Source organism: Eubalaena glacialis, chromosome 3 (genome assembly GCF_028564815.1).
Source record: "Eubalaena glacialis isolate mEubGla1 chromosome 3, mEubGla1.1.hap2.+ XY, whole genome shotgun sequence".
NCBI classification, from domain to species: Eukaryota; Metazoa; Chordata; class Mammalia; order Artiodactyla; family Balaenidae; genus Eubalaena; species Eubalaena glacialis.
Genome location: NC_083718.1, coordinates 74,438,120 through 74,462,687, shown reverse-complemented (window position 1 = coordinate 74,462,687; position 24,568 = coordinate 74,438,120). Strand labels below are relative to the sequence as shown.

Here is a 24,568-nt window from a genome sequence, read left to right as displayed (position 1 = left end):
CAACAAGATAAATATCCTCATTTATGGATAAGGAATGAAAGTCGGAAAGGTTTAGTTTCTGGAGTTTATACAACTAAGGAAGTAATAGAGGTAGAGTTACCACCTCCATGTTTTTTTCACTCCACCACATTGCTGATGTTAAGGCAGGAGATAGACTGTGAACTTACATCCTTCCTTACTCTGGGTTTTCTTTAATATCCCTAAAATGTGTAACCTTAGGAGTTACTTTCTCAGTGAAAAACAATCAGGCTTTCACTGTCTTTATCCTCTGGGTGACTCAGCCTTTAAAATAGAGTGCAGGTTTAATGTTATCTGAGACTCCATTTGAATGAAATTTAAAGGAAGAAAGAGATAGGAACCTGTTATCTTCTGCCCTCCAGCCATATTCTGGTTCCTGTTACTAATGATTGATCCTGACTGAACTAATTAAAGTTTAGTTCCTTTGCTTTCTGGCCAGCAGGACAGACAAAAGCCATTAACACACAGCCCCAGAAATATAAACTCCCTCCCTAGATAGCATCTATCCCATAAGAGTGTGTAATCCTTGCTAAAGAAGGAGAAACAAATTAGATAACCTTTCAGGTTAGCCTTCCAAAGTTAAGATTCTGGGATCTAAAAGCGTTTTGAATTGATATCTGGTGTTTCAACATAGCTCAGAGTAAATGAAAGAAAAAATAGGAAGAGGCAACAGAATACAGAATGTAATTCATTAAAGAAGCTGGGACAGTACTGCATGAGAAATAGCCAAAGTGATACAATTTCATGAGGTTCATCTTGCATTAGAAGCAAAAAAAGACTCACCTCTTTAACAAGGTTTTCCTGATGAAATTATAGAAAAGCTTTCTTCCTCTCCCAATCTCCTCCACTCCGCCCCCCAAACAGGAAGCCCTCTTTATTTTACAACATACACTCTTTATCCTATTGTAGCCTAAAAGTCACTGCTCTTGTCCTTCTCAATCCCTTTGGAAGCAGAGAAAGCACCAGGACAACCTGGAAGCAGGTCTGTCTCCTCTTGCTATACATTCATTTGTGCATTCTTTTGACAAAATATTTAAGTGCCTACTACGTGCCAAGTACAGATTGTCTTTTTAGTAATTGAAGTCTTTAGGCAAAAGGGGGGAAAATCTTTTTCGTGAACAGATCTTTTCAATCCTCACAGTTGGAGTGGATGGGCACTGGACAAGTTCCAAAGAAACAGTATGCAGGACGAGGTGCATGGGAGGTTAACTGTGGCTGGAAATCCAAAGTTCCCTCCTTGCTTGCATGAGAGAGACAATACAGACTGCACAAAGATGTCATAACATCAATGCCCTCTCACCTCCCAGCCTTTGCACATGCAGACGTGCCCCTTGGCCTGGGATGACTTCCTTCTCTCTCCTCTTCCTCTCTGGACCTGACCAACTCCTCAGTCCTTTCAGGCTTAGTTCATAAACCTTAGGCATCATCCCCTGTGACTTCTTACAGTTTTCCATAACAACCCAAAGCTCTATGAGCTCTCCACCCATTCCCCCCACTTTTGTGCTTCTTAGCACTTGGTGCATTTATTCCTCTATAGTGGATCTCAACACAGAGGGCTACTTTCTTCTTATTTATCTCCTTACCTGGACTGAAATTTCCCCGAGAGGTCTTTCACCCTTATGCCTAAGGCAAGTATGGAGGTTTGAAAGGCAATCCAGAGAAACAATAGAAATTGTTTCATCAGTAAGAATTGAAACAAAGTTTTTCTTAGGGACATCCCCTCGCTATTTTGTTAAATAGTTTATTCACTTCCTTAAGATTGCAGGGTTTCACTGAAATATTTGCAATTATGTCACAAGACTCTCTATCAGCAATAGCAAGCTTCAAATTCATACTTGTTCCCAGAAAGCATGATCCCAAACCCTACTATCTCTTTAGGCTTCTTTGATGATCCTGTGTCCATTCTGATTCATTTATCATTTATTCAAGTTCATTGCTACAGTCTTTAATTCACTAGGTGCTTATCTTTTCTCTATAATTGGTCCAAGGATGTGCTCATGCCTTTGGAAAAAGCTGTATTTACTTAATCCTGTGGACTCAGGAGCCTTGACCCACTCTGTTTGTTGCTTCTATGTGGCTTGACAACCTTATAAGATTAGTTGATTAGGTACTTTTCTACTCTAAATTGTCCATACTTAGACCCACATAAATTGAAGAAGATGGGGAAAATTGAATGTTTAGTAAAATGATAATAAACAACAAAACAAAACATCACTTTCCCCATTTACTTTCTATAGCTCCTGAAATTCCCAGCATTGCCACACACTTGAGGTGACCAGAAGCCCCTGTGTGAACTATGGATTAAACACATTCCACAACTAGCAGCCTTTATAATCTTAAACAGAAATCAGATGTAGGTCAGATATCTATAGAAGAGTTTGTGACACTTTATTAACAGCCCAGGGGAAATTCTTTGTCGGTAGCTGTCTTCATTACTCCTTTACTCCCCTTTTTTAGTTTAGTAGAGACTGTAAATTTGGTATCAGGAGTGGTCAACCCCGATGGACAAAAACAATAATAATCACACTGGTTGCTTTATATAATGGTGACAACTTTGAGGGAATCACAATGATAACACTTTTTATTTCAGAAGACTTCCATCTTTTTCCAAAGAGCAATATTTACTTTAAAAATTAAACTTGTTCAGAGAAATTCATGACACTTAAAATAAAATGAATTTTTTAAAAGAAGCCTAAAATTCATAGCGGAAAATCACTCGTAAAAATAAGACTTTCAATTGGCTCAACTCTTTCCTTTTTCATTGACTCTCTAAGATTCCCACCCATACAGCACAGGTTTCAATAGGCTAGAAGGTAAAAATTGTGGGGTGGTGGCCATTTATTGCCCAAATATTTGGATTATTGGTCTCTTTAAATATATAAAAAATGTGAGGTCAACTTTGAGTTTTAATGAGCAATAGTCTTAAAAATATAAATAAATAGTAAAAGAATAGTTTCTACAAATACGTCAAAGTTGACTCTGGCTTAATGCTTCCGTAAACATTGAGAAAGGACTATTTTCCAAAGCTCCTCTTACATGAAGTAAATGTTGCTTTCTTGGAAGTCAGATTCTCACTGAGTAGATTGCTTCTGCCACAGCAATGATTTCAACACAGGGTTGAATTCTTGACGATTTTCATTAATTGACTCCCAAACTTTTAGAGAGAAATAAATTAGGAAAAATTTTCCTTTACTTGCATCTCTCGCTAGTCACTGAAACCAGGTGTATTTCACTTTATTTAATCTATGTTATGATTGGAAAGGATGTTAGAGGACAGCTAATCCAACATTCATTTACTAAATAAGAAAATAAAATCCCAGGACAGTGAAATCACTTGCTCATGGACACAAATTAGTTAATGACAAAACTAAGTCTGTTCTTTACTCTGTAACCAGTATTCTTTCCACTATGAATAGAGCCAAGGAAGGCAGGTTTGGAAGGATTTATTCAAGTATCATTTTTCCCTTAGAGCAGACAGTTTTAGGTTCTTTCCATGAGTGTGTGCTAACAGCTCCCTAGCTCTACAATTCCACTTCTCCAAATCACTCATTACAGTCATTGGAAATATGACTATATTTGCAATGGTAACAGATCATGAAAAAAAAAATGTAATAGGACACAATAATCACAGGATTCTACCATATGCCTTAAAAGTTTCAGGCAATCTATGCAAAAGAGCTTGCTCCTTGGTCAGTCTATAATATACAATGTGAACATTAGTTATATCCTGGAGCAGAAGAATTTACTGTGAATTAAAAGATTTGTAAAGTGAATCAATAACAATGTTGGTAGTGAATTAGTGAATCAGATATGAAACAGTTATAGGAATCAATGAAAGAAATGTGCAATCCATGTGCCTCAGTAAACATTATGCATATTTACAAAAACAAATCGGGCAATATTAGTAACAATGCCAAACTTTCAACAAACATTTATTGCTTTTTCACTAAATGCCAAGCAGTGGGTCATAGGGTCACAAAATGACTGGCAGACCAATGTTACAATCATTCTGAGGCAATAGTTCACCAATTAACAAGGTAAGATTTACCCATTACATGAAAGTACATGATTTCAAACAATAAGTGGGCTAAAGACATGTGTTAAAATTGTTGTAAAAGTCAAATCTGCAATTCTCAGAGTTGCAAAAATGGAAAAGGAAAAAATTATGCATCGTCATGTTCAAGGAATTGCCTTTCACCCCTGTATTCCCCCTGTTTCTCAAGCTTTCTCTAGAGGGAGAGATAGGCTGATAAACAGTATCCAGCACTGAAACCTGTCTTCCCCCCTGAGGATGGTCCAATGGCCAATATTGCCCACCTAGTTACAATCTAGTCCTAGTCTAGTTACTTAAGTCCTACTTTACTTTTTTAAAAAATATATACATCTTTTAAAAATAATCTGTGCTTTTGACAGCACAAAGTGAGAGAGGTCTTTATTTCCAGTCACTAGACAGTATTGTTGGAGACAAATTCCTTTGCTAGGATGTTATCTCTTTAAAAATCATTTTGAGATTATTTCTAGGGTCGAAGTCATCAAAAAGAAAACCTGAACTTGTAAGAGACAGAAGTACAGATCCATTGAACAACACAACCTTCTTAGGCAAACATTGACAGTGTCTTTAGGGATGAAGTTAGGCTGTACAAGGATCACTTTTATTTCCTTTAAATAATGTAGGATCAAACAAAATTTAATCAAATTCATTCTTAAGAAATAAGAAGAGGAGAAATATCCCTAATTCTCTGCATCAGGTAGGATTGCTGGGTTAAATTTCCTAACAAGTCAGATATTTGTTCTCCTCCTGTTTACTTAGTCTAGATACTTAGGATTCCCTCCAGAACATTGTCCAGTCTGAAGACAACCACAGAGACTCAAAGGTGCTCCTCTGTATCTAAAAAACAATGCTAGCTAATAAATAATCTCTATGTCCCAAGAGCTGTCTTCTGTCCAGCAATCCAGTTCCTTCTATCTGATGGTATCCAGACACAAAGAACAATGAGAAGTCCTCTCTGCCTCCTTGCAAATCTCAGTCTTCCTTTCCTAGTCCATGTACATTAATAAAGGTTAACATTAACACATTTCTCATATGTGCCAGACAGTGTTCTGAGCGTTTCACATACAGTAATTCAATCCTCATAACCAGCTAGTGAGGAAGATACTTAGTAGATCCATTTTTACCAGTAAGGAAACTGAGACACAGAATTTAAATAAATTGTCCAACACCACACAAATAGTAAGTAATGGAGCCAGGATTCAAGCCCAGGCAGTTTGATGTTGGAATCCATACTCTTAACCATACACTTCTGAGTCTGAACAAGTGCTTATAAAATAGGCATCTTCTCAGAGGAAATGATGTTCTGGATATAAATGGTGTATGATATATCTCATATTGTATCAGTCTGCTAGCTCAGATCTTTCAAAACCTTGTCATTAACAGAGAGGAGGCAATTCCCAGTCTACAATCAACCACCTGTTTTGCCACAAACTACAGTGGCCCTCTAGTGCCTCTGGGTATCCTCCCCTGAGTGAAGATTCTCCTTATCTCCACCTCTTAAGTCAAAATAACTCACCTTTCCAGGCATGAGTGGGGCAAGGCTGCAAGTCCTTTGCACATTTTGGCAAGTGGCTTAGGTCCTCAGCTTTGAGCACAAGTCCTTATCAGCAGAGCAAGTCTTTGAAAACTTCAAAACCGTCTGGGACTGCCTTTTTCTCTGAGGAATATATAGAGGCTCTTTCCCAGCCCTCTGTCACTCTGTGGACCAATCCAGAGCCTTAGAGGAAATTGCAGGCTGGAGAACAGCAGCACTTGTGTGGGAGGTGGAGGCTGGAATCTTTTCTGCAGGCGCTGCTGCATTAGGCTTTCAACTGCTCTTATCAGAACACTTACTCTGCCAGGGCAAGGGTAGTCCCTAAACTGTGCACAAATCATTCATGTTTTAACTCATAATTTTGAACCAACCACAGCAGAGATGTGGGCTTTGTTATGAAGCAGAGTGCCTTGGGCTACTTCAGATATGTCAAAGTCATAGATTGTTAGGACTGTAAGGGCCTTTGCAGATCATATAGCCCAACTTTGTTTCACAGTGGAGGAAACAGTATTAGAGAAGTCCAGGGGACATGTACATGAGTCCCTGTGATGTGCCAGGCACTCAGCTGGATGCTAGGAATTCAAAGAAGAAGGTACTCTCTGCTCTCAAGATCCCCAAACATCATATCATTACGATATAAGTGAGCAGTAGAGGCAGGTCCAGGATGTTGTGTTTTCAAGCACCACAAGGGAAGATTTTTTTTGGAGGCAATAACCCCTGAGCTGAGTGATGAAAGAGACAAAGTACCTTACATGATTCTATCTACTAGATTTTACCCCCCAAGTTCCCCTAATTCTATAAGTGGTATTCTGATTGATCTTTACTTTGATGACTAGATTAGGTAATTCTTTGGAGCACCACCCCCATCAACTCACTCATCCTTAGCTAGGTTTGTCATGCCTTCCCTTTCAACATTTTCCTGCTTCCCACCATTCAAGGATTATTTTCACCAAAATTTATTTTATTTGTGTTTCATCCTGTCAGGACCCAAGGGGCTGATAAATTAATATGTAAATGCAAATGCCTAAAGGGTAGGCATGAATCCCAGCTAAAAATAAAGAGCATCACATAATCTGTAAGAAAAGCTCTAAATTTGGAATTAAATATGATGCTCATAATGTTCCCTGTTATCTGAAATTATTTGTTTTAAACTGTTTTAACTGTTGATCAGGAACTGTAAAGTCAATATAGTGTATTATGACTTCGTGCTTTAAATTAAATAAATAGAAGATAATAGGCAAATATCCAATTGCATTGCATGAAGAAAGTTAGACATTGTTTTCCAAAATTTTTCCTTTAATTATCCATATATATGTGTGAACAGGGTCATTGGATAAACTGTATTTCTAACTATAAATCATAATCAAAAAGGCTTGAAAGCTATAGCTCTATACCATACATTTTTTAAAGTAAGGAACCCTGTTGTATTCACCTCTGTACCCCAAGCAATTCATACAACATCAGGCACATAGACATTTATAAAGATTGCTTGAACTAAATGCAACTGTCCAAGTTCTGCTGTTACTGGCTACTTAAAACCAGAAAATCAACTAATCTGAGTGATGGAACACTCAGTGTTCATAGAGATATAAACCTGTTGTTGACTATTGAGTCTCATAGTCGGAATATGTGTAAAACAAGCAGAGGAGACTCCTTGGAGCCAGAGCCTAAATTACTGTTTGATACCCAAGGGGCCTTGAGGAGAGAATATGGAAAAAAAAAAAAAAAACAAATTAATGTAGAACATTGGAGAGTGACACCTTGCCCAGGGCTGGGGATCAAAGCAGGTTTCTGACTATCCCAGAAGAGTTCATGTGATGGGTGGACTATTCAAAAATCAAAATTATATCAATCATAGTAAATGATGGACTAGGATGGACTAGAACACAAAATGAAAAAGAAAAAAAAAAAAAGCAAACTTCAATAGAAATAAATATTAATCCAGCATATATTTGTTTTAAAAACATCATAAGGATGAGATAACCAGAGGGCATGTAAAAGAGCTTGCTCATTGTATTAGGGCTCTACAGAGAAATTGACAGAGATTCATTATAAGGAACTGGCTCACATGATTATGGAGGCTGAGAAGTCCCAAGATATGCAGTCAGCAAGCTGAAGACTCAGGAGAGCCAATGGTCTGTGGTCCTAGTCCAAAGGCCTGAGAAGCAGAACCGATGGTATAAGTTCCAGTCTGAAGACAGGAGAAGATCCATGTCCCAGCAAAGACAATCAAGAAGAAAGGATGAATTGTCCCTTCCTCTGCTTTTATATTGTACTCAGACCTTCAACGGATTGGATGAGGCTCACCCATGTTAGGGAGGGCAATCAGGTTCACTTAGTCTTTTGATTCAAATGTTAATCTCATCCAGAAACACCCTCAAAGGCACACCCAGAATAATGCTTGACCAAATATCTGAGTGCCTGGTGGTCCAATCAACTTGACACATAAAATTAACCATCACATACAAATGAACTTACTTACAAAACAGAAATAGAGTCACAGATGTAGAAAACAAAATTATGGCTACCAGGGGAGAAAGGGGAGGGGAGGGATAAATTGGGAGACTGGGACTGACATATATACACTACTATATATAAAATAGATAACTAATAAGGACCTACTGTATAGCACAGGGAACTCTACTCAATACTCTATAAGGACCTATATGGGAAAAGAATTTTAAAAAGAGTAGATTATGTATATGTATAACTGATTCACTTTTCTGTACAGTAGAAACTAAAACAATATTGTAAATCAACTATACTCCAATAAAAGTTAAAGTGACACATATATACAATGGAATATTACTCAGCCATATAAAGAAACGAAATCAAGTTATTTGTAGTGAGGTGGATGGACCTAGAGTCTGTCATACAGAATGAAGTAAGTCAGAAAGAGAAAAACAAATACCGTATCCTAACACATATATATGGAATCTAAAAAACAAAAAAATGGTTCTGAAGAACCTAGGGGTAGGACAGGAATAAAGAGGCAGATGTAGAGAATGGACTTGAGGACACAGGGAGAGGGAAGGGTAAACTGGGAAGAAGTGAGATAGTGGCACTGACATATATACACTACCAAATGTAAAATAGAGAGCTAGTGGGAAGCAGCCACATAGCATGGGGAGATCAGCTCCGTGCTTTGTGACCATCTAGAGGGGTGGGATAGAGAGAATGGGAGGGAGACACAAGAAGGAGGGGCTATGGGGATATATGTATACTTATAGCTGTTCACTTTGTTATACAGCAGAAACTAACACAACAATGTAAAGCAATTATACTCCAATAAAGATGTCAAAAAAAATTAATCATCACACTCTGTAAAATAACTTTGCAATTCTTTTTAAAACAAACATTTTTTTTCTCCTCTCCCTCCTGAACACCTCTCAATATGATAGTAAATGTATGAAAAAGGTATAAAGCTATAATAACATAGAGAAAGGGAAACAGGCCATCACATTCTGAGTGGTTTCAATCTCTTTATCAGAGGAGGAAAGATGGTTAGGAGTGGTAACTAAAGAAACAAGGGAAAGAATTCAGAGAACACCCCCAAAAAAGGTGTCCATTTGCCTTGCAGGAATAACCCCACAGGGGTTCAGACCCAAATGCTAGATAATACAGAGGACAGGAATTAGCTGAAGAGATGGAAATGGTGGGAGTAATTGAAAGTTTTCATCAGATGAAAGGGTCTCCTGCCCACACACCTCTCTCCCCACCCACAACTGCTCTGTTTCATTTCTAATTCATTTTCTTAGCTAAATCATGTATTGATTTATTTAGCTATTATTAGCAACACATTTATTGAGACACATTTTACAGCCAGTGATGGCACCACAAGGAGAACGTCCAATCTGGTGACCTCTGGGATGTGTGGTGGACGGTGAAGAGGCATCTTTCACCCACTGATTCATCTCCCTTATTGCTGCCGAGTTCCACCCTTAGGCCAGCTAGGAGCACACCTTACATGTTGCTTGATTGCTTTCTTTCTTTCTGATAAATTTTTAAAATTATATACAAGTTCAATTTTCAGTTCCACCACCCAGAAGTCAACACTGTCAACAAGTTGTGATATTTGCTTCCAGGCTTTTTTTTTTTTTTCTTTTAATTAAGCAGCAATAGATAGAGCTAAGCTTTTAAAAGACCATTCCTATTTCCATTTTTTCCCCATTTTCACACACACAATCCCTATTAATACTTTGGTATGTGGTTTTCTTCCAGATCATTTTTTTAATGCCTTCACATACATTGGATTCATAAAAAGTATATAGTAATAATTTATGTTTTGATTTATATATATGGTAATATAATCTCCATCTTAATTTTTTATGTAAAATTATACATTCTTGGTTTTTGTTTTTAGGATGCAGTGTTAGCTAACACTTATGGAACATTTTCTATGAACCAGGAACTTTTAAAAACACTTTTCATACATTTGTATATTTAATGTTCACAATAAAACCATGAGATAAGTGGTGTAGTTATCATTTTAAAAATGAGGGAGCACTTTGATCTTTTAAATAAAGATGAACTTGTTGAGAGTTAAAAAGCATTGATATTAACACTGCAAGTATGGAGCCTACACTCTACCTCTGGTGTATCTTTTTTAATTGGTGGAGAGAATTTATCATATGCATATATAATTGCATTTCTCTACAGACCAGCTGTTGAACTTAGGTCATTCCCAATTTTTTACTTCTCGCAAAAGTACTTCAATTAATGTCACTGTTTATGTCTTCTGGAGCAGTTTATCTACAAAGTATTTCATAAAGCACAATTGCTAGATCATGAGATATAATACTACAAAATTATAAAATGGTCAGACAAATGTAGATACCCCCAACAGAAAGGTATGACTGCATCATTTTCTTCTCATTTTCACCAATACACAACATTTGCCAGGCTTTAATTTTTGCCACTGCCAGGCAAAAAAATATCATTTTGATTTTTGACTTTCTGATTACTGATGAATTCGAGCTTCTGTTCATATTTGTATTGGCCATAGCTGTTCTTTTCTTCCATTTGTTGTATATTTTCATTTATTAAACAATCTTACTATTTTGCTGTTTGGCTTTTCAGTATTGATGTGCAATAATTCTTTATATAAAAAATAAAACTAAAAATGCGAAAAGGGGGAAGAAAAAAAGGTAGAATTAGATTATTGATTGTTGTATAGGCAATAGGTTAGAGTTAAAGGAGACCAATAAAATCTGATAAGCCAGATAACAACAGGTTAAATAAGAAACAGGAGGGGGGGCCTTCAAGATGGCAGAGGAATAAGATGTGGAAATCACCTTCCTCCTCACAAATACATCAGAAATACATCTACATGTGGAACAACTCCTACAGAGCATTTACTGAACACTGGCAGAAGACCTCAGACCTCCCAAAAGGCAAGAAAATACCCACGTACCTGGGTAGGGCAAAAGAAAAAAGAAAAAACAGAGGCAAAAGAATAGGGATGGGACCCGCACCTCTGGGAGGGAGTGTGAAGGAGGAAAAGTTTGCACACACTAGGAAGCCCCTTCACTGGCAGAGACGGGGGTAGCAGGGGGGAAGCTTCAGAGCCACAGAGGAGAGTGCAGCAACAGGGGTGCAGAGGGCAAAGCAGAGAGATTCCCGCACAGAGGATCAGTGCCAACCAGCACTCACCAGCCCGAGAGGCTTGTCTGCTCACCCGCCAGGACGGGTGGGGACTGGGAACTGAGGCTCGGGCTTCGGAGGTCAGACCCCAGGGAGAGGACTGGGGTTGGCTGCGAGAACACAGCCTGAAGGGGGCTAGTGCGCCACAGCTAGCTGGGAGGGAGTCCGGGAAAAAAGTCTGGAACTGCCTAAGAGGCAAGAAGCCATTGTTTCGAGGTGCTTGAGGAAAGGGGGTTCAGAGCACCACCTAAACGAGCTCCAGAGATGGTCGCGAGCCACGGCTATCAGCACGGACACCAGAGTTGAGCATGAAACACTAAGGCTGCTGCTGCAGCCACCAAGAATCCTGTGTGCAAGCACAGGTCACTATCCACACCTCCCCTTCTGGGAGCCTGTGCAGCCCGCCACTGCCAGGGTCCCGTGATCCAGGGACAACTTCCCCGGGAGAGCACATGGTGCGCCTCAGGCTGATGCAACATTACACTGGCCTCTGCCGCCGCAGGCTCACCCTGCATTCCATACCCCTCCCTCCCCCCAGTCTGAGTGATCTAAAGCCCCCTAATCAGTGACTCCTTTAACCCCCTCTTGTCTGGGTGGGGAACAGAAGCCAGAGGGTGACCGACCTACAGAGGCAGGGCCAAATCCAAAGCTGAATCCCAGGAGCTGTGCGAACAAAGAAGAGAAAGGGAAATTTCTCCCAGCAGCCTCAGGAGCAGTGGATTACATCTCCACAATCAACTTAATGTACCCTGCGTCTCTAGAATACCTGAATAGACAATGAATTATCCCAAAATTGAGGCAGTGGACTTTGAGAGCAACTGTAGACTTTGGGTTTGCTTTCTATATCTAATTTGTTTCTGGTTTTAGGTTTATATTAGTTTAGTATTTAGAGCTTATTATCACTGGTAGATTTGTTTATTGATTGGGTTGCTCTCTTCCTTTTTTTTATATATTTTTTTTCCTTTTTCTCTTTTTGTGAGTGTGTATGTGTATGCTTCTTTGTGTGACTTTGTCTGTATAGAATTGCTTTCACCATTTGTCCTAGGGTTCTGTCTGTCAATTTTTTTTTTTTAATATAGTTTTTAGCGCTTGTTATCATCGGTAGATTTCTTTTTGGTTTCATTGCTCTCTTCTTTCTTTCTTTTTTAAAATTACTTTTTAATTTTTTAAATAATATTTTTTAAAAATTTTATTTTAATAACTTTATTTTATTTTACTTTTCTTTCTTTATTTCTTTTTTTCCTCCCTTTTCTTCTGAGCCATGTGGAGACAGGGACTTTATACTCCGGCTGGGTGTCAGGCCTGAGCCCCTGAGGTGGGAGATCTGCGCTCAGGACATTTGTCCACCAGAGACCTCCTGGCTCCATGTAATATCAAATGACGAAAGCTCTCCCAGAGATCTCCATATCAACACTAAGACCCAGCTCCACGCAACGACCAGCAAGCTCCAGTGCTGGACACTCCATGCCAAACAACTAGCAAGACAGGAACACAGCCCCGCCCATTATCAGAGAGGCTGCCTAAAATCATAATAAGGTCACAGACATCCCCAAACACACCACCGGAGGTGGACCTGCCCACCAGAAAGACAAGATCCAGCCCCACTCACCAGAACACAGGCACAAGTCCCCGCCACCAGGAAGCCTACACAACCCACTGAACGAACATTACCCACTGGCGGAGACACCAAAAACAACAGAAATTATGAAGCTGCAGTGTGCAAAAAGGAGACCCCAAATGCATTAAGTTAAGCAAAATGAGGAGACAGAAAAATACACAGCAGATGGAGGAGCAAAGTAAAAACCTCCCAGACCTAACAAATGAAGAGCAAATAGGCAGTCTACCTGAAAAAGAATTCAGAGTAATGATAGTAAAGATGATCCAAAATCTTGAAAATAGAATGGAGAAAACACAAGAAACATTTAACAAGGAACTAGAAGAACTAAAGAGCAAACAAACAATGATGAACAACACAATAAATGAAATTAAAAATTCTCTAGAAGGAATCAATAGCAGAACAACTGAGGCAGAAGAAGGGATAAGTGACCTGGAAGATAAAATAGTGGAAAAAACTACTGCTGAGCAGAATAAAGAGAAAAGAATGAAAAGAATTGAGGACAGTCTCAGAGACGTCTGGGACAACATTGAATGCACCAACATTCGAATTATAGGGGTCCCAGAAGAAGAAGAGAAAAAGGAAGGGACTGAGAAAATATTTGAAGAGATTAGAGTTGAAAACTTCTTTAACATGGGAAAAGAAAGAGTCAATCAAGTCCAGGAAGCAGAGAGTCCCATAGAGGAAATATCCAAGGAGAAACTCGCCAAGACTCATATTAACAAACTATCAAAAATTAAATACAATGAAAAAATATTAAGAGCAGCAAGGGAAAAGCAACAAATAACATACAAGGAAATCCCATAAGGTTAAAGCTGATTTCTCAGCAGAAACTCTGCAAGCCACAAGGGAGTGGCAGGACATATTTAAAGTGATGCAAGGGAAAAACTTATAACCAAGATTACTCTACCCAGCAAGGATCTCATTCAGATTTGACGGAGAAATTAAAATCTTTACAGACAAGCAAAAGTTAAGAGAATTCAGCACCACCAAACCAGTATTACAACAAATGCTAAAGGAACTTCTCTAGGCAGGAAACACAAGAGAAGGAAAAGACCTACAATAACAAACCCAAAACAATTAAGAAAATGTTAATAGGAATATACATATTGATAATTTCCTTAAATGTAAATGGATTAAATGCTCCAACCAAAAAACACAGACTGGCTGATTGGATACAAAAACAAGACCAATATACATGCTGTCTACAAGAGACCCACTTCAGACCTAGGGACACATACTGACTGAAAGTGAGGGGATGGAAAAAGATATTCCATGCAAATATAAACCAAAAGAAAGCTGGAGTAACAATTCTCAAATGAGACAAAATAGACTTTAAAATAAAGACAATTATAAGAGACAAAGAAGGACACTACATAATGATCAAGGGAGCAATCCAAGAAGAAGATATAACAATTGTAAATATTTATTCACCCAACAAAGGAGCACCTCAATACATAAGGAAAATGCTAACAACCATAAAAGGGGAAATAGACAGTACCACAATAATAGTAGGAGATGTTAACACCCCACTTTCACCAATGGACAGATCATCCAAAATGAAAATAAATAAGGAAACAAAGGCTTTAAATGACACATCAAACAAGAGGGACTTAATTGATATTTATAGGACATTCCATCCAAAAATAACAAATACACTTTCTTCTCAAGTGCTCAAGGAACATTCTCCAAGATAGATCATATCTTGGGTCACAAATCAAGCCTTGGTAAATTTAAGAAAATTGAAATTGTATCAAGTGTCATTTCTGACCACAATGCTATGAGACTAGATATCAATTACAGGGAAAAAGAACTGTAAAAAATACAAACACATGGATCTTAAACAATATGCTACTAAATAACCAAGAGATCACTGAAGAAATCAAAGAGGAAATCAAAAAATACCTAGAAACAAATGACAATGAAAACACGATGACCTAAAACCTATGGGATGCATCAAAAGCAGTTCTAAGAGGGAAGTTTATAGCAATAAAATCCTACCTTAAGAAACAAGAAACATCTCAAATAAACAACTTAACCTTACACCTAAAAGAATTAGAGAAAGAAGAACAAAAAAACCCAAGGTTAGCAGAAAGAAAGAAATCATAAAAATCAGATGAGAAATAAATGAAAAAGAAATGAAGAAAACAATAGCAAAGATCAATAAAACTAGAAGCTGGTTCTTTGAGAAGATAAACAAAATTGACAAACCATTAGCCAGACTCATCAAGAAAAAAAGGGAGAAGACTCAGATGAACAGAATTAGAAATGAAAAAGGAGAAGTAACAACTGGCACTGCAGAAATACAAAGGATTGTGAGAGATTACTACAAGCAACTATATGCCAGTAAAACAGACAACCTGGAAGAAATGGACAAATTCTTAGAAAAGCACAACCTTCCGAAACTGAACCAGGAAGAAATAGAAAATATAAACAGACCAATCACAAGCAGTGAAATTGAAACTGTAATTAAAAATCTTCCAACAAACAAAAACCCAGGACCAGATGGCTTCACAGGCAAAGTCTATAAAACATTTAGAGAAGAGCTAACACCTATCCTTCTCAAACTCTTCCAAAATATAGCAGAGGGAGGAACACTCCCAAACTCATTCTGCAAGGCCACCATCATCCTGATACCTAAACCAGAGAAAGATGTTACAAAAAAAGAAAACTACAGACCACTATCACTGATGAACATAGATGCAAAAATCCTCAACAAATTACTGGCGAACAGAATCCAACAGCCCATTAAAAGGATCATACACTGTGATCAAGTGGGGTTTATCCCAGGAATGCAAGGATTCTTCAATATACACAAATCAATCAATGTGATAAACCATATTAAAAAATTGAAGGAGAAAAACCATATGATCATCTCAATAAATGCAGAAAAAGCTTTCAACAAAATTCAACACCCATTTATGATAAAAAACCCTCCAGAAAGTAGGCATAGAGGGAACTTACCTCAACATAATAAAGGCCATATATGACAACCCCACAGCCAACATTATTCTCAATGGTGAAAAATTGAAACCATTTGCACTAAGATCAGGAACAAGACAAGGTTGTTATGTTATTCAACATAGTTTTGGAAGTTTTAGCCACAGCAGTCAGAGAAGAAAAAGAAATAAAAGGAATCCAAATCAGAAAAGAAGGAGTAAAACTGTCACTCTTTGCACATGACATGATGCTATACATAGAGAATCCTAAAGATGCCACCAGAAAACTACTAGAGCTAATCAATGAATTTAGTAAAGTAGCAGGAGACGAAATTAATGCACAAAAATCACTTGCATTCCTATACACTAATGATGAAAAATCTGAAAGAGAAATTAAGGAAACACTGCCATTTACCATTGGAACAAAAAGAATAAAATATGTAGGAATAAACTTACCTAAGGAGACAAAAGACCTGTATGCAGAAAACTGTAAGACACTGATGAAAGAAATTAAAGATGATACAAACAGATGTAGAAATATACCATGTTCTTGGATTGGAAGAATCAACATTGTGAAAATGACTATATTACCCAAAGCAATCTACAGATTTAATGCAATCCCTATCAAACTACCAATGGCATTTTTCACAGAACTAGAACAAAAAATTGCACAATTTGTATGGTAATACAAAAGACCCAGAATAGCCAAAGCAATCTTGAGAAAGAAAAACAGAGCTGGAGAAATCAGGCTCCCTGACTTCAGACTATACTACAAAGCTACAGTAATGAAGACAGTATGGTACTGGCACAAAAACAGAAATATTGATCAAGGGAACAGGATAGAAAGCCCAGAGATTAACCCATGCACATATGGTCACTTTATCTTTGATAAAGGAGGTAAGAGTGTACAATTTAGAAAAGACAGCCTCTTCAATAAGTGGTGCTGGGAAAACTGGACAGCTACACGTAAAAGAGTGAAATTAGTACACTTCCTAACACCATACAGAAAAATAAACTCAAAATGGATTAAAGACGTAAATGTAAGGCCAGACACTATAAAACACTTAGAGGAAAACATAGGCAGAACACTCTATGACATAAATCATAGCAAGATCCTTTTTGATCCACCTCCTAGATAAATAGATATTAAAACAAAAATAAACAAATGGGACCTAATGAAACTTAAAAGGTTTTGCACATCAAAGGAAACCATAAACAAGACGAAAAGACAACCCTTAGAATGGGAGAAAATATTTGCAAATGAAGCAACTGATGAAGGATTAATCTCTGAAATATACAAGCAGCTCATGCAGCTCAATATCAAAAAAACAACCAACCCAATCCAGAAATGGGCAGAAGACCTAAATAGACATTTCTCCAAAGAAGATATACAGATGGCCAACAAACACATGAAAGGATGCTCAACGTCACTAATCATTAGAGAAATACAAATCAAAACCACAATGAGGTATCACCTCACACGGGTCAGAATGGCCATCATCAAAAAATCTACAAACAATAAATGCTGGAGAGGGTGTGGAGAAAAGGGAACCCTCTTGCACTGTTGGTGGGAATGTAAATTGATACAGCCACTATGGAGAAGTATGGAGGCTCCTTAAAAACCTAAAAATAGAACTACCATATGACCCAGCAATCCCACTACTGAGCATATACCCTGTGAAAACTATAATTCAAAAAGAGTCATGTACCACAATGTTCATTGCAGCACTATTTACAATAGCCAGGACATGGAAGCAACCTAAGTGTCCATCGACAGATGAATGGATAAAGAAGGTGTGGCACATATATACAATGGAATATTACTCTGGCATAAAAAGAAATGAAACTGAGTTATTCGTAGTGAGGTGGATGGACCTAGAGACTGTCATGCAGAGTGAGTTAAGTCAGGAAGAGAAAAACAAAGACCATATGCTAACACATATATATGGAATCCAAAAAAAAAAAAAAAATGGTTCTGAAGAACCTAGGGGCAGTACAGGAATAAAGATGCAGATGTAGAGAATGGACTTGAGGACACGGGGAGGGGAAAGGGTAAGCTGGGATGAAGTGAGATAGTGGCATGGACTTATATATACTACTAAATGTAAAATAGATAGCTAGTGGGAAGCCGTCGTATAGCACAGGGAGATCAGCTCCGTGCTTTGTGACCACCTAGAGGGGTGGGATAGAGAAGGTGGGAGGGAGACGCAGGAGGGAGGGGATATGGGGATATATGTATACATATAGGTGATTCACTTTGTTATACAGCAGAAACTAACACACCATTGTAAAGCAATTATAATCCAATAAAGATGTTAAAGAAAGAAAGAAAGTAATAAAGTAATCAAACTCCTAGAAGCAAAGTAGAATGGTGGTGGCTAGGAGATGGTGGTGCGGTGAGAGGTAAATTGAGAGGTATTAGTCAAAGGATACAAATTCTTATTTATAAGATGAATAAGTCCTACAGAGCTACTATAGGTCACAGTGCCTATATATGGTTAACAATACTATATTGTATACTTAAAAATTAGCTAAGAGGATAGATCTTATGTTAAGTGTTCTCATCACAAGATAGTAAAAATGATAATGGTAATAATAATAGATAAAGAGGATGGGAAGAAATTTTTGGAGGTAATGGATATATTTATGGCATAGATTGTGGCGATGATTTCATAGGGGTATAGTTATCTCCAAATTTATCAAGTTGTATACATTAATTATGTACAGTCTTTTTAATGACAATCATACTTCAATAAAGTGATTTTTTTTATTTTCAAAAAAAAATAAGAAACAGGAGATGAAAGGCACTAAGAACCACATAAGGGGATTCCCTGGTGATGCAGTGGTAAAGAATCCATCTGCCAACGCAGGGGACATGGGTTCGAGCCCTGGTCTGGGAAGATCCCACATGCTGCACAGCAACTAAGCCCGTGCACCACAACTATTGAGCCCATGTGTCACAACTACTGAAGCCTGCATGCCTAGAGCCCATGCACCGCAACGAAGAGTAGCCCCCGCTCGCCACAACTAGAGAAAGCCCACGCACAGCAGCAAAGACCCAACACAGCCAAAAATAAATAAATAAATAAATACATTTATTAAAAAAAAAAAAAAAAGAACCATATAAGGATAAAGGTAACCATAAGGACAAAACTACAAACCCTCCTAAGTACCAAAATTAAAGAAAAATTATAGATTAAAGAATACAGATTTTGTACAGAGCAAAAAATAAGACATATTACAAAATACACTTAATTATACAATATTCTGATAGAGTTGAGACCAAACATGTAAGTCATATCAAAAATGTGAATAGGTATTAATCATCACTTAAAAGAAAAGTTCCTATTAGGCTTATAAAGTAAGACCCAATATTGTCTATGAGGGTCACACCTAAAACAAAGTTATTTAGGTTAAAAATAAAGAGATGGACAAGGGGATAATGGACATATGAAAACAACAAGAAAGTAAGAGAAGTAATTCTGACATAAGACAAAGAATTCAAGTCAAAAAGTATTAAACATGACAAAGATATATACTTTTTAGGCTTAAAAACCATAACTCTTACTGGAAATTTTAAAAATATAAATATTTTTGCACCAGATAACACAGGAACCACCTTTCTGATAGACAGAAACACACGAGTAATCAGAGACTAACACATTACTCTTAGTACAAGAGAAAGGGCAAAAAATAAATATGGAGACAAAAGTCCAAAACCACAAAAACAAAAGGTAGTTCTTATGAATATATATCAGACTCTACATCCTGATGACAGAGAATATTCCTTCTTCTCAAATGCATATGGAATATTCACCAAAAAATAAGCAAACAGTAACTTACAAAGAAAATTAATAAGTTCTATTAAATAGAAACAAATATTGCAACACTGTGATCACAATGAAATAAAATTAGAAGTGACTAACAAAAAGGAGGCAGGCCTTCCACTTGGAAATTTAAAAACCTTCTATTAAAAACACTTCTGAATGAAAAGGGGAAATACAAATTGAAATTACAGAATGTCTAAAAAGTAATAATTTGAAAAAACTACCTTATTCTAATTACTGAGATACATTTAAAGTAGTGGTCAGAAAAATCACAGAGAAAAAAATCACAGCACCAAATACTTTTAATGGTTAAAATGAAAAAAGTGAAAATAATTAAATACTCAGCTCAGAAAACTACAAAAAAAGATCAATAAAAGAAATAAACAGCTCAAAAGGAAATAATAAAAATAAAAGCGGAAGAATGGGGTGGTGAGAGAAAAAATAGTAAACCCACTTTGTAAACAAACTCCTGTTTTAAAAACAAATGAAGAAGAAAGACAAATAACTAGCAAACTTAATCAAGAAAAAGGGAGAAATCACAAATAAATAATTAAGAATTGACAGGAGGAAAGAACTAATGAAAGAGAAGAAATTTTTTTTAATGAGATTTTTTTTAGACCTCTGTACAAATAAACTTAAAAACCTAGATGAAATGGATAATTTTCAATGGAAACACTGATTATTAAAATGAACCCCATTTAAGTTAGAAATCTTAAACTGTCCAATTTCCATAGAAAAAAAGTGGCATAAATTATTAAGCACAAGGTGCAGATTATTTCACAGGGGAATTCAACTAAATCTTCAAAAACCAGACAGTCCCACTGCTCTATAAATTGTTCCAGCACCTTGAAAATGAAAGAAAACTTTCCAATTCCTTATATGAAGTATGTTTACTATTAATATCTAAATGTAATAAAGACAGAACAAAAGAGAAAATTATAGACATGTATCACTCAAAAATATAAATATGAAAATACTAGATAAAATACTAACAGAATCAACATAAGAAAATAATACACTATATCAAAGTGGAATTTATTCTAGTATGCAACGTTGGTTCAATATTAGTAAACCCATTAACATCATTTGCCATATTAATAAATCTAAGTGGCAAAATTCATATGATTACCTCCATAGATGCTGAAAATGTCTTTGGCAAAATTTTAACACTCTTGATAAAAATTGATAGATAACTCACATCTCCTTAACAAGAATATATATGCATTTATATATTTTTATATATTTAGATTATCTATATATAAATATATATACATATTTAATAAAGACATATCCCCCAAAAGTAAATTACAGATCTAATTAACTACAAATCAAGGGTTTACTCCATAAGGAAACAATAGGAAATTTCCACTAAAATAAGAAATAAGGCAAAAGGATGCCCTTCTCAATATTGTACTGGAAGTATTATATAACGTAATCAAGAGAAATCATTTCGAGGCATAAGAGTTGTTAAAGAAAAAGGAAAAAGGATCTCTTTTTGCAGAAGACATGGTAGTAGGCTTCAAATACCCTAAAGAATCAGTGATAAAACTAACTCAAACAATAAAAATTCAGTAAGTTATCATAATATACAATTAACAAGAAATTGATTAGAGGGCACAATGTTACAGAGAAAATCCGCTTATAATAGAAACAAAGAACATTAAATACTTAGGAACAAACTTAACAAGAAACATATAAAACTAACACAAGGAAAATTTTTAAACACTTCTAGCAGACACAAAAGTTGAATCAATCAAGTGAAAAGACATCCTTCTCTTTGATTAGGATGACTCAACATTATAAAGATGTCAGTTCTGCCTATATTAACTTCTAAGATTAACACAATCCTCATAAGAATTCCAACAAGCTTTTTTATGGAGTTAGCTAACGTGATAATAAAGTTCAACTTGGAAAAATAAGCATGCATGAATATCAGAACATTAAATATTGTATAATTAAAACAATGTAGTACAGGTATATGAGTAGATAAATATATGGGGAAAACAAAATAGCTCAGAAATAGACCCAACTATGTATGAAAATTTAGTATATAAAAAAGATATCTCAAAACACTGGGACCAAAATAGACATAATAAATTGTGCCAGACAGTTGGTTTGCCATTTGGAAAAAGATAAAATTAGATCCATACCTCATATTCAAGAATATACTTCATATGGATTAAAGATCTAAAAGTACAAAATGAAACCCTGAACACTAGAAGAAAACATGGGTGGATTTCTCTTTAACCTAAGTGTAGGGAAAGGCTTTCTAACTAGCACTCAAAATTCAAAGACAATAAAGAAAAAAATTGGTAAATTTGATACATTAAAAATAAAGTCATGACAAAAATCAAAAAACTGAAATCAAAAGAAAACTGGCAAACTGAGAGAAAATTTGTAGCACAAATCCCAGACAAAGGGCTGATATCCCTAATCCCCATAATGAGCTTAAAAAAATTGAAGACAAAAAGATCAAAATCAAATAGAAAAATTGAGGAAAAGACATACTGGCCTTTGCTTTTCAAAAGCATTAAAGTCATGAAAAGCAAAGAAAACTGAGATACCGTCACAGACTGGAGGAGACAGGCCATCTGGGGTCCTGGCTTAGTTCCTAGATAAGGAAAAAGGCATTAGTGGGACAACTGGCAAAATTCAAATAGTCTGTAGATTAGCTAATAGAATTTTATCAATGTTAAAATCCTGGTTTTGAACATTGTACTTGGGTTATGTAAGTTTTAACATTAAGAAAAGTTGGGTGAAGAGTATATAGGAATGCCACAGTTTTGCAACTTTTTCATAAGACTGAGAGTATTTCAAAATTTAAAAAAATTAAATTATTATTTATATATTCTAATATTAATTCAGTGTTTTGTAAATATATGATCACACTTTGTAGCTTATTATTTTACCTTATCTATGGTACATTTTGATTTTGTCAAGTTTACCTAGTTTTTTCTTTACCATGTGAGGGTTTTGGTCTTACGCAAAAGAGCTTTTCACTACAACAAACTCACAAAGGTATTCTCCTATATTTTTGCTTAATAATTTGATATTTGCTGTGCACAAGAAGTTTACTCTCCCTTGTTAGCCTTTACAAAGAATTAATTTATATTAGTGGTGCCCATCTCTTATGTTTCCTATTTTATTACTTTGTGTGTTTTTATCTTTATTGTTTCCTATTTTCTATTTTTAAATGTTTATTCTATAGTGTGTATTTTTAAAATTAGTTTATAGTTTAAACACTTGGCTAATTTATATTCAGTTTTCCTTTCATTTGAAGCCATAAATTACCTTCTAAATACCTGTATTATCTTCATTATACAAGTGTTGATATGTTATTTAGTCTAAATATTCATAATTTTCTTTCTTTTTTTTTTCCGGTCACGCCACTCAGCTCATGGGATTTTAGTTCCCCCACCAGGGATTGAATCCGGGCCCTCTGCAGTGAGAACATGGAGTCCTAACCACTGGACTGCCAGGGAATTCCCTATAATTTTCATTATAGTATTCTTTTAATCCATGATTACTAAGAAATGTGGGTTTTAGCTTCCATATTTTACCTTCTAAATGTATAATTTTTAAAGAAAAATTTAATTTTCTATTGTGGACTTGTAATTTAATTGTATTGCAGTCAAGATAAATTCCTTATCTGCTTGGAAAAATGTATATTTTCTTTTTGGTGGTTATAGGCAAGGTTCTATACATCTCTTTATTGTAATTATTCATTGTATTCAAATCTTTGCTATGCTTATTATTTCTGTTTATCAGTTCCTCATGGAGATGTTTTAATACTTTTCAATATGGCAAGGAATTTTCAGTTTCTTCTAGTAACTGAGACAGTATTTAGTTTGCATATTATGAAACTATATTTTTAGATGCCTGCAAAGTCATGATCGTTATATCTTTTAATTGAATGGCTTTAAAAAAAACTGTATGTAATATCTGTCACTGTCTCTTTCAATAAATTTTGCTCCAAAATCTATGTTATCTGATATTAACATTTCTATCTGACCTTTGTTTTGGTTAGTAATTGCTTATGTCCATCATTTCTGGGTCTTTCTTTTAAATTAAAAAACATATCTCTGTGTTTCAAATCCAATAGTTTATGTCCCTTAATAATTGGCAAGTATAGTTTTTTTTCCATTTATTGTGATCAATAATATATTTGGATGTATTTTTACAATCCTATTTTGTGTTAACATTTCCCCCCTTTTTTAATCTTCTCTTTGAGACAGTGAGTTTTTTTTTCATTTTTTCTTTCTATTATGCTTTACTTGCTTAACAGTTATAGACTCTATTATTTTAATGGCCACCAACAGATTTTTAATATGCATATTAAATGAATTTTAACAGCCTAAACATTACTTAGTATTTCTCTCTTCCCCTGAAAAAAAATAAAAACCTTAGCTTCCATAAAATACCTTTCTTTCATGTTATTTTCCTGCTAAAAGAAAAAACAAAAACAAAACACAAAACAGTAAGCTATTGTTTCTTTCAAAATATTTTATAGTCACTATATACTCTAAGTTTATTCTCATGTCGTACTGATTTTTTTTCTACTGTGGCTTTTCATCTCCCATTTTTTCTTTCTCATTCATTTGTCTTCTTTTCGTAGTTCTTTCAGCAAGGATCTGTGGGAGTATACTTTAAGAATCCTTGTATTTCTAGAAAAAAATGTTACTCTGGTTGTAGAATTTTAGTTCACAATCCTTTGCACTGAGCACTTTGAATATATTTACTGTTTTCTGGCACCTATTTCTTGCTGATGCAAGCTCTCCTGTCAATGTTCTTGCTCTGTTGTGAGCAATCTCTCTAGGAGCCTTTAGGATTTTCCTCCATTTTTCAGTACAAAGGGCATACTGTGTCTTTGTTTTTAATTCTGCTTGATATCAAGGGCTTTTCAAAATGAGATTCCATGTCTTTCTTCAATTTTAGAAATTC

The 24,568-nt window shown here is 35.9% G+C and overlaps 1 protein-coding gene across 1 annotated transcript in view; it reads right to left on the bottom strand.

Annotated features, from left to right (window-relative positions):
* The window catches only part of RGS5 (regulator of G protein signaling 5), a 51,489-nt gene extending 45,794 nt beyond the window's left edge, over positions 1–5,695 (bottom strand). Inside the window, exon 1 of the mRNA XM_061183163.1 lies at positions 5,586–5,695. Coding sequence (XP_061039146.1) covers positions 5,586–5,629 — 44 coding nt within the window. The 5' untranslated portion in view covers positions 5,630–5,695. The remainder of the gene's footprint in view (positions 1–5,585) is intronic.
* Between the last annotated feature and the right edge of the window lie 18,873 nt (positions 5,696–24,568).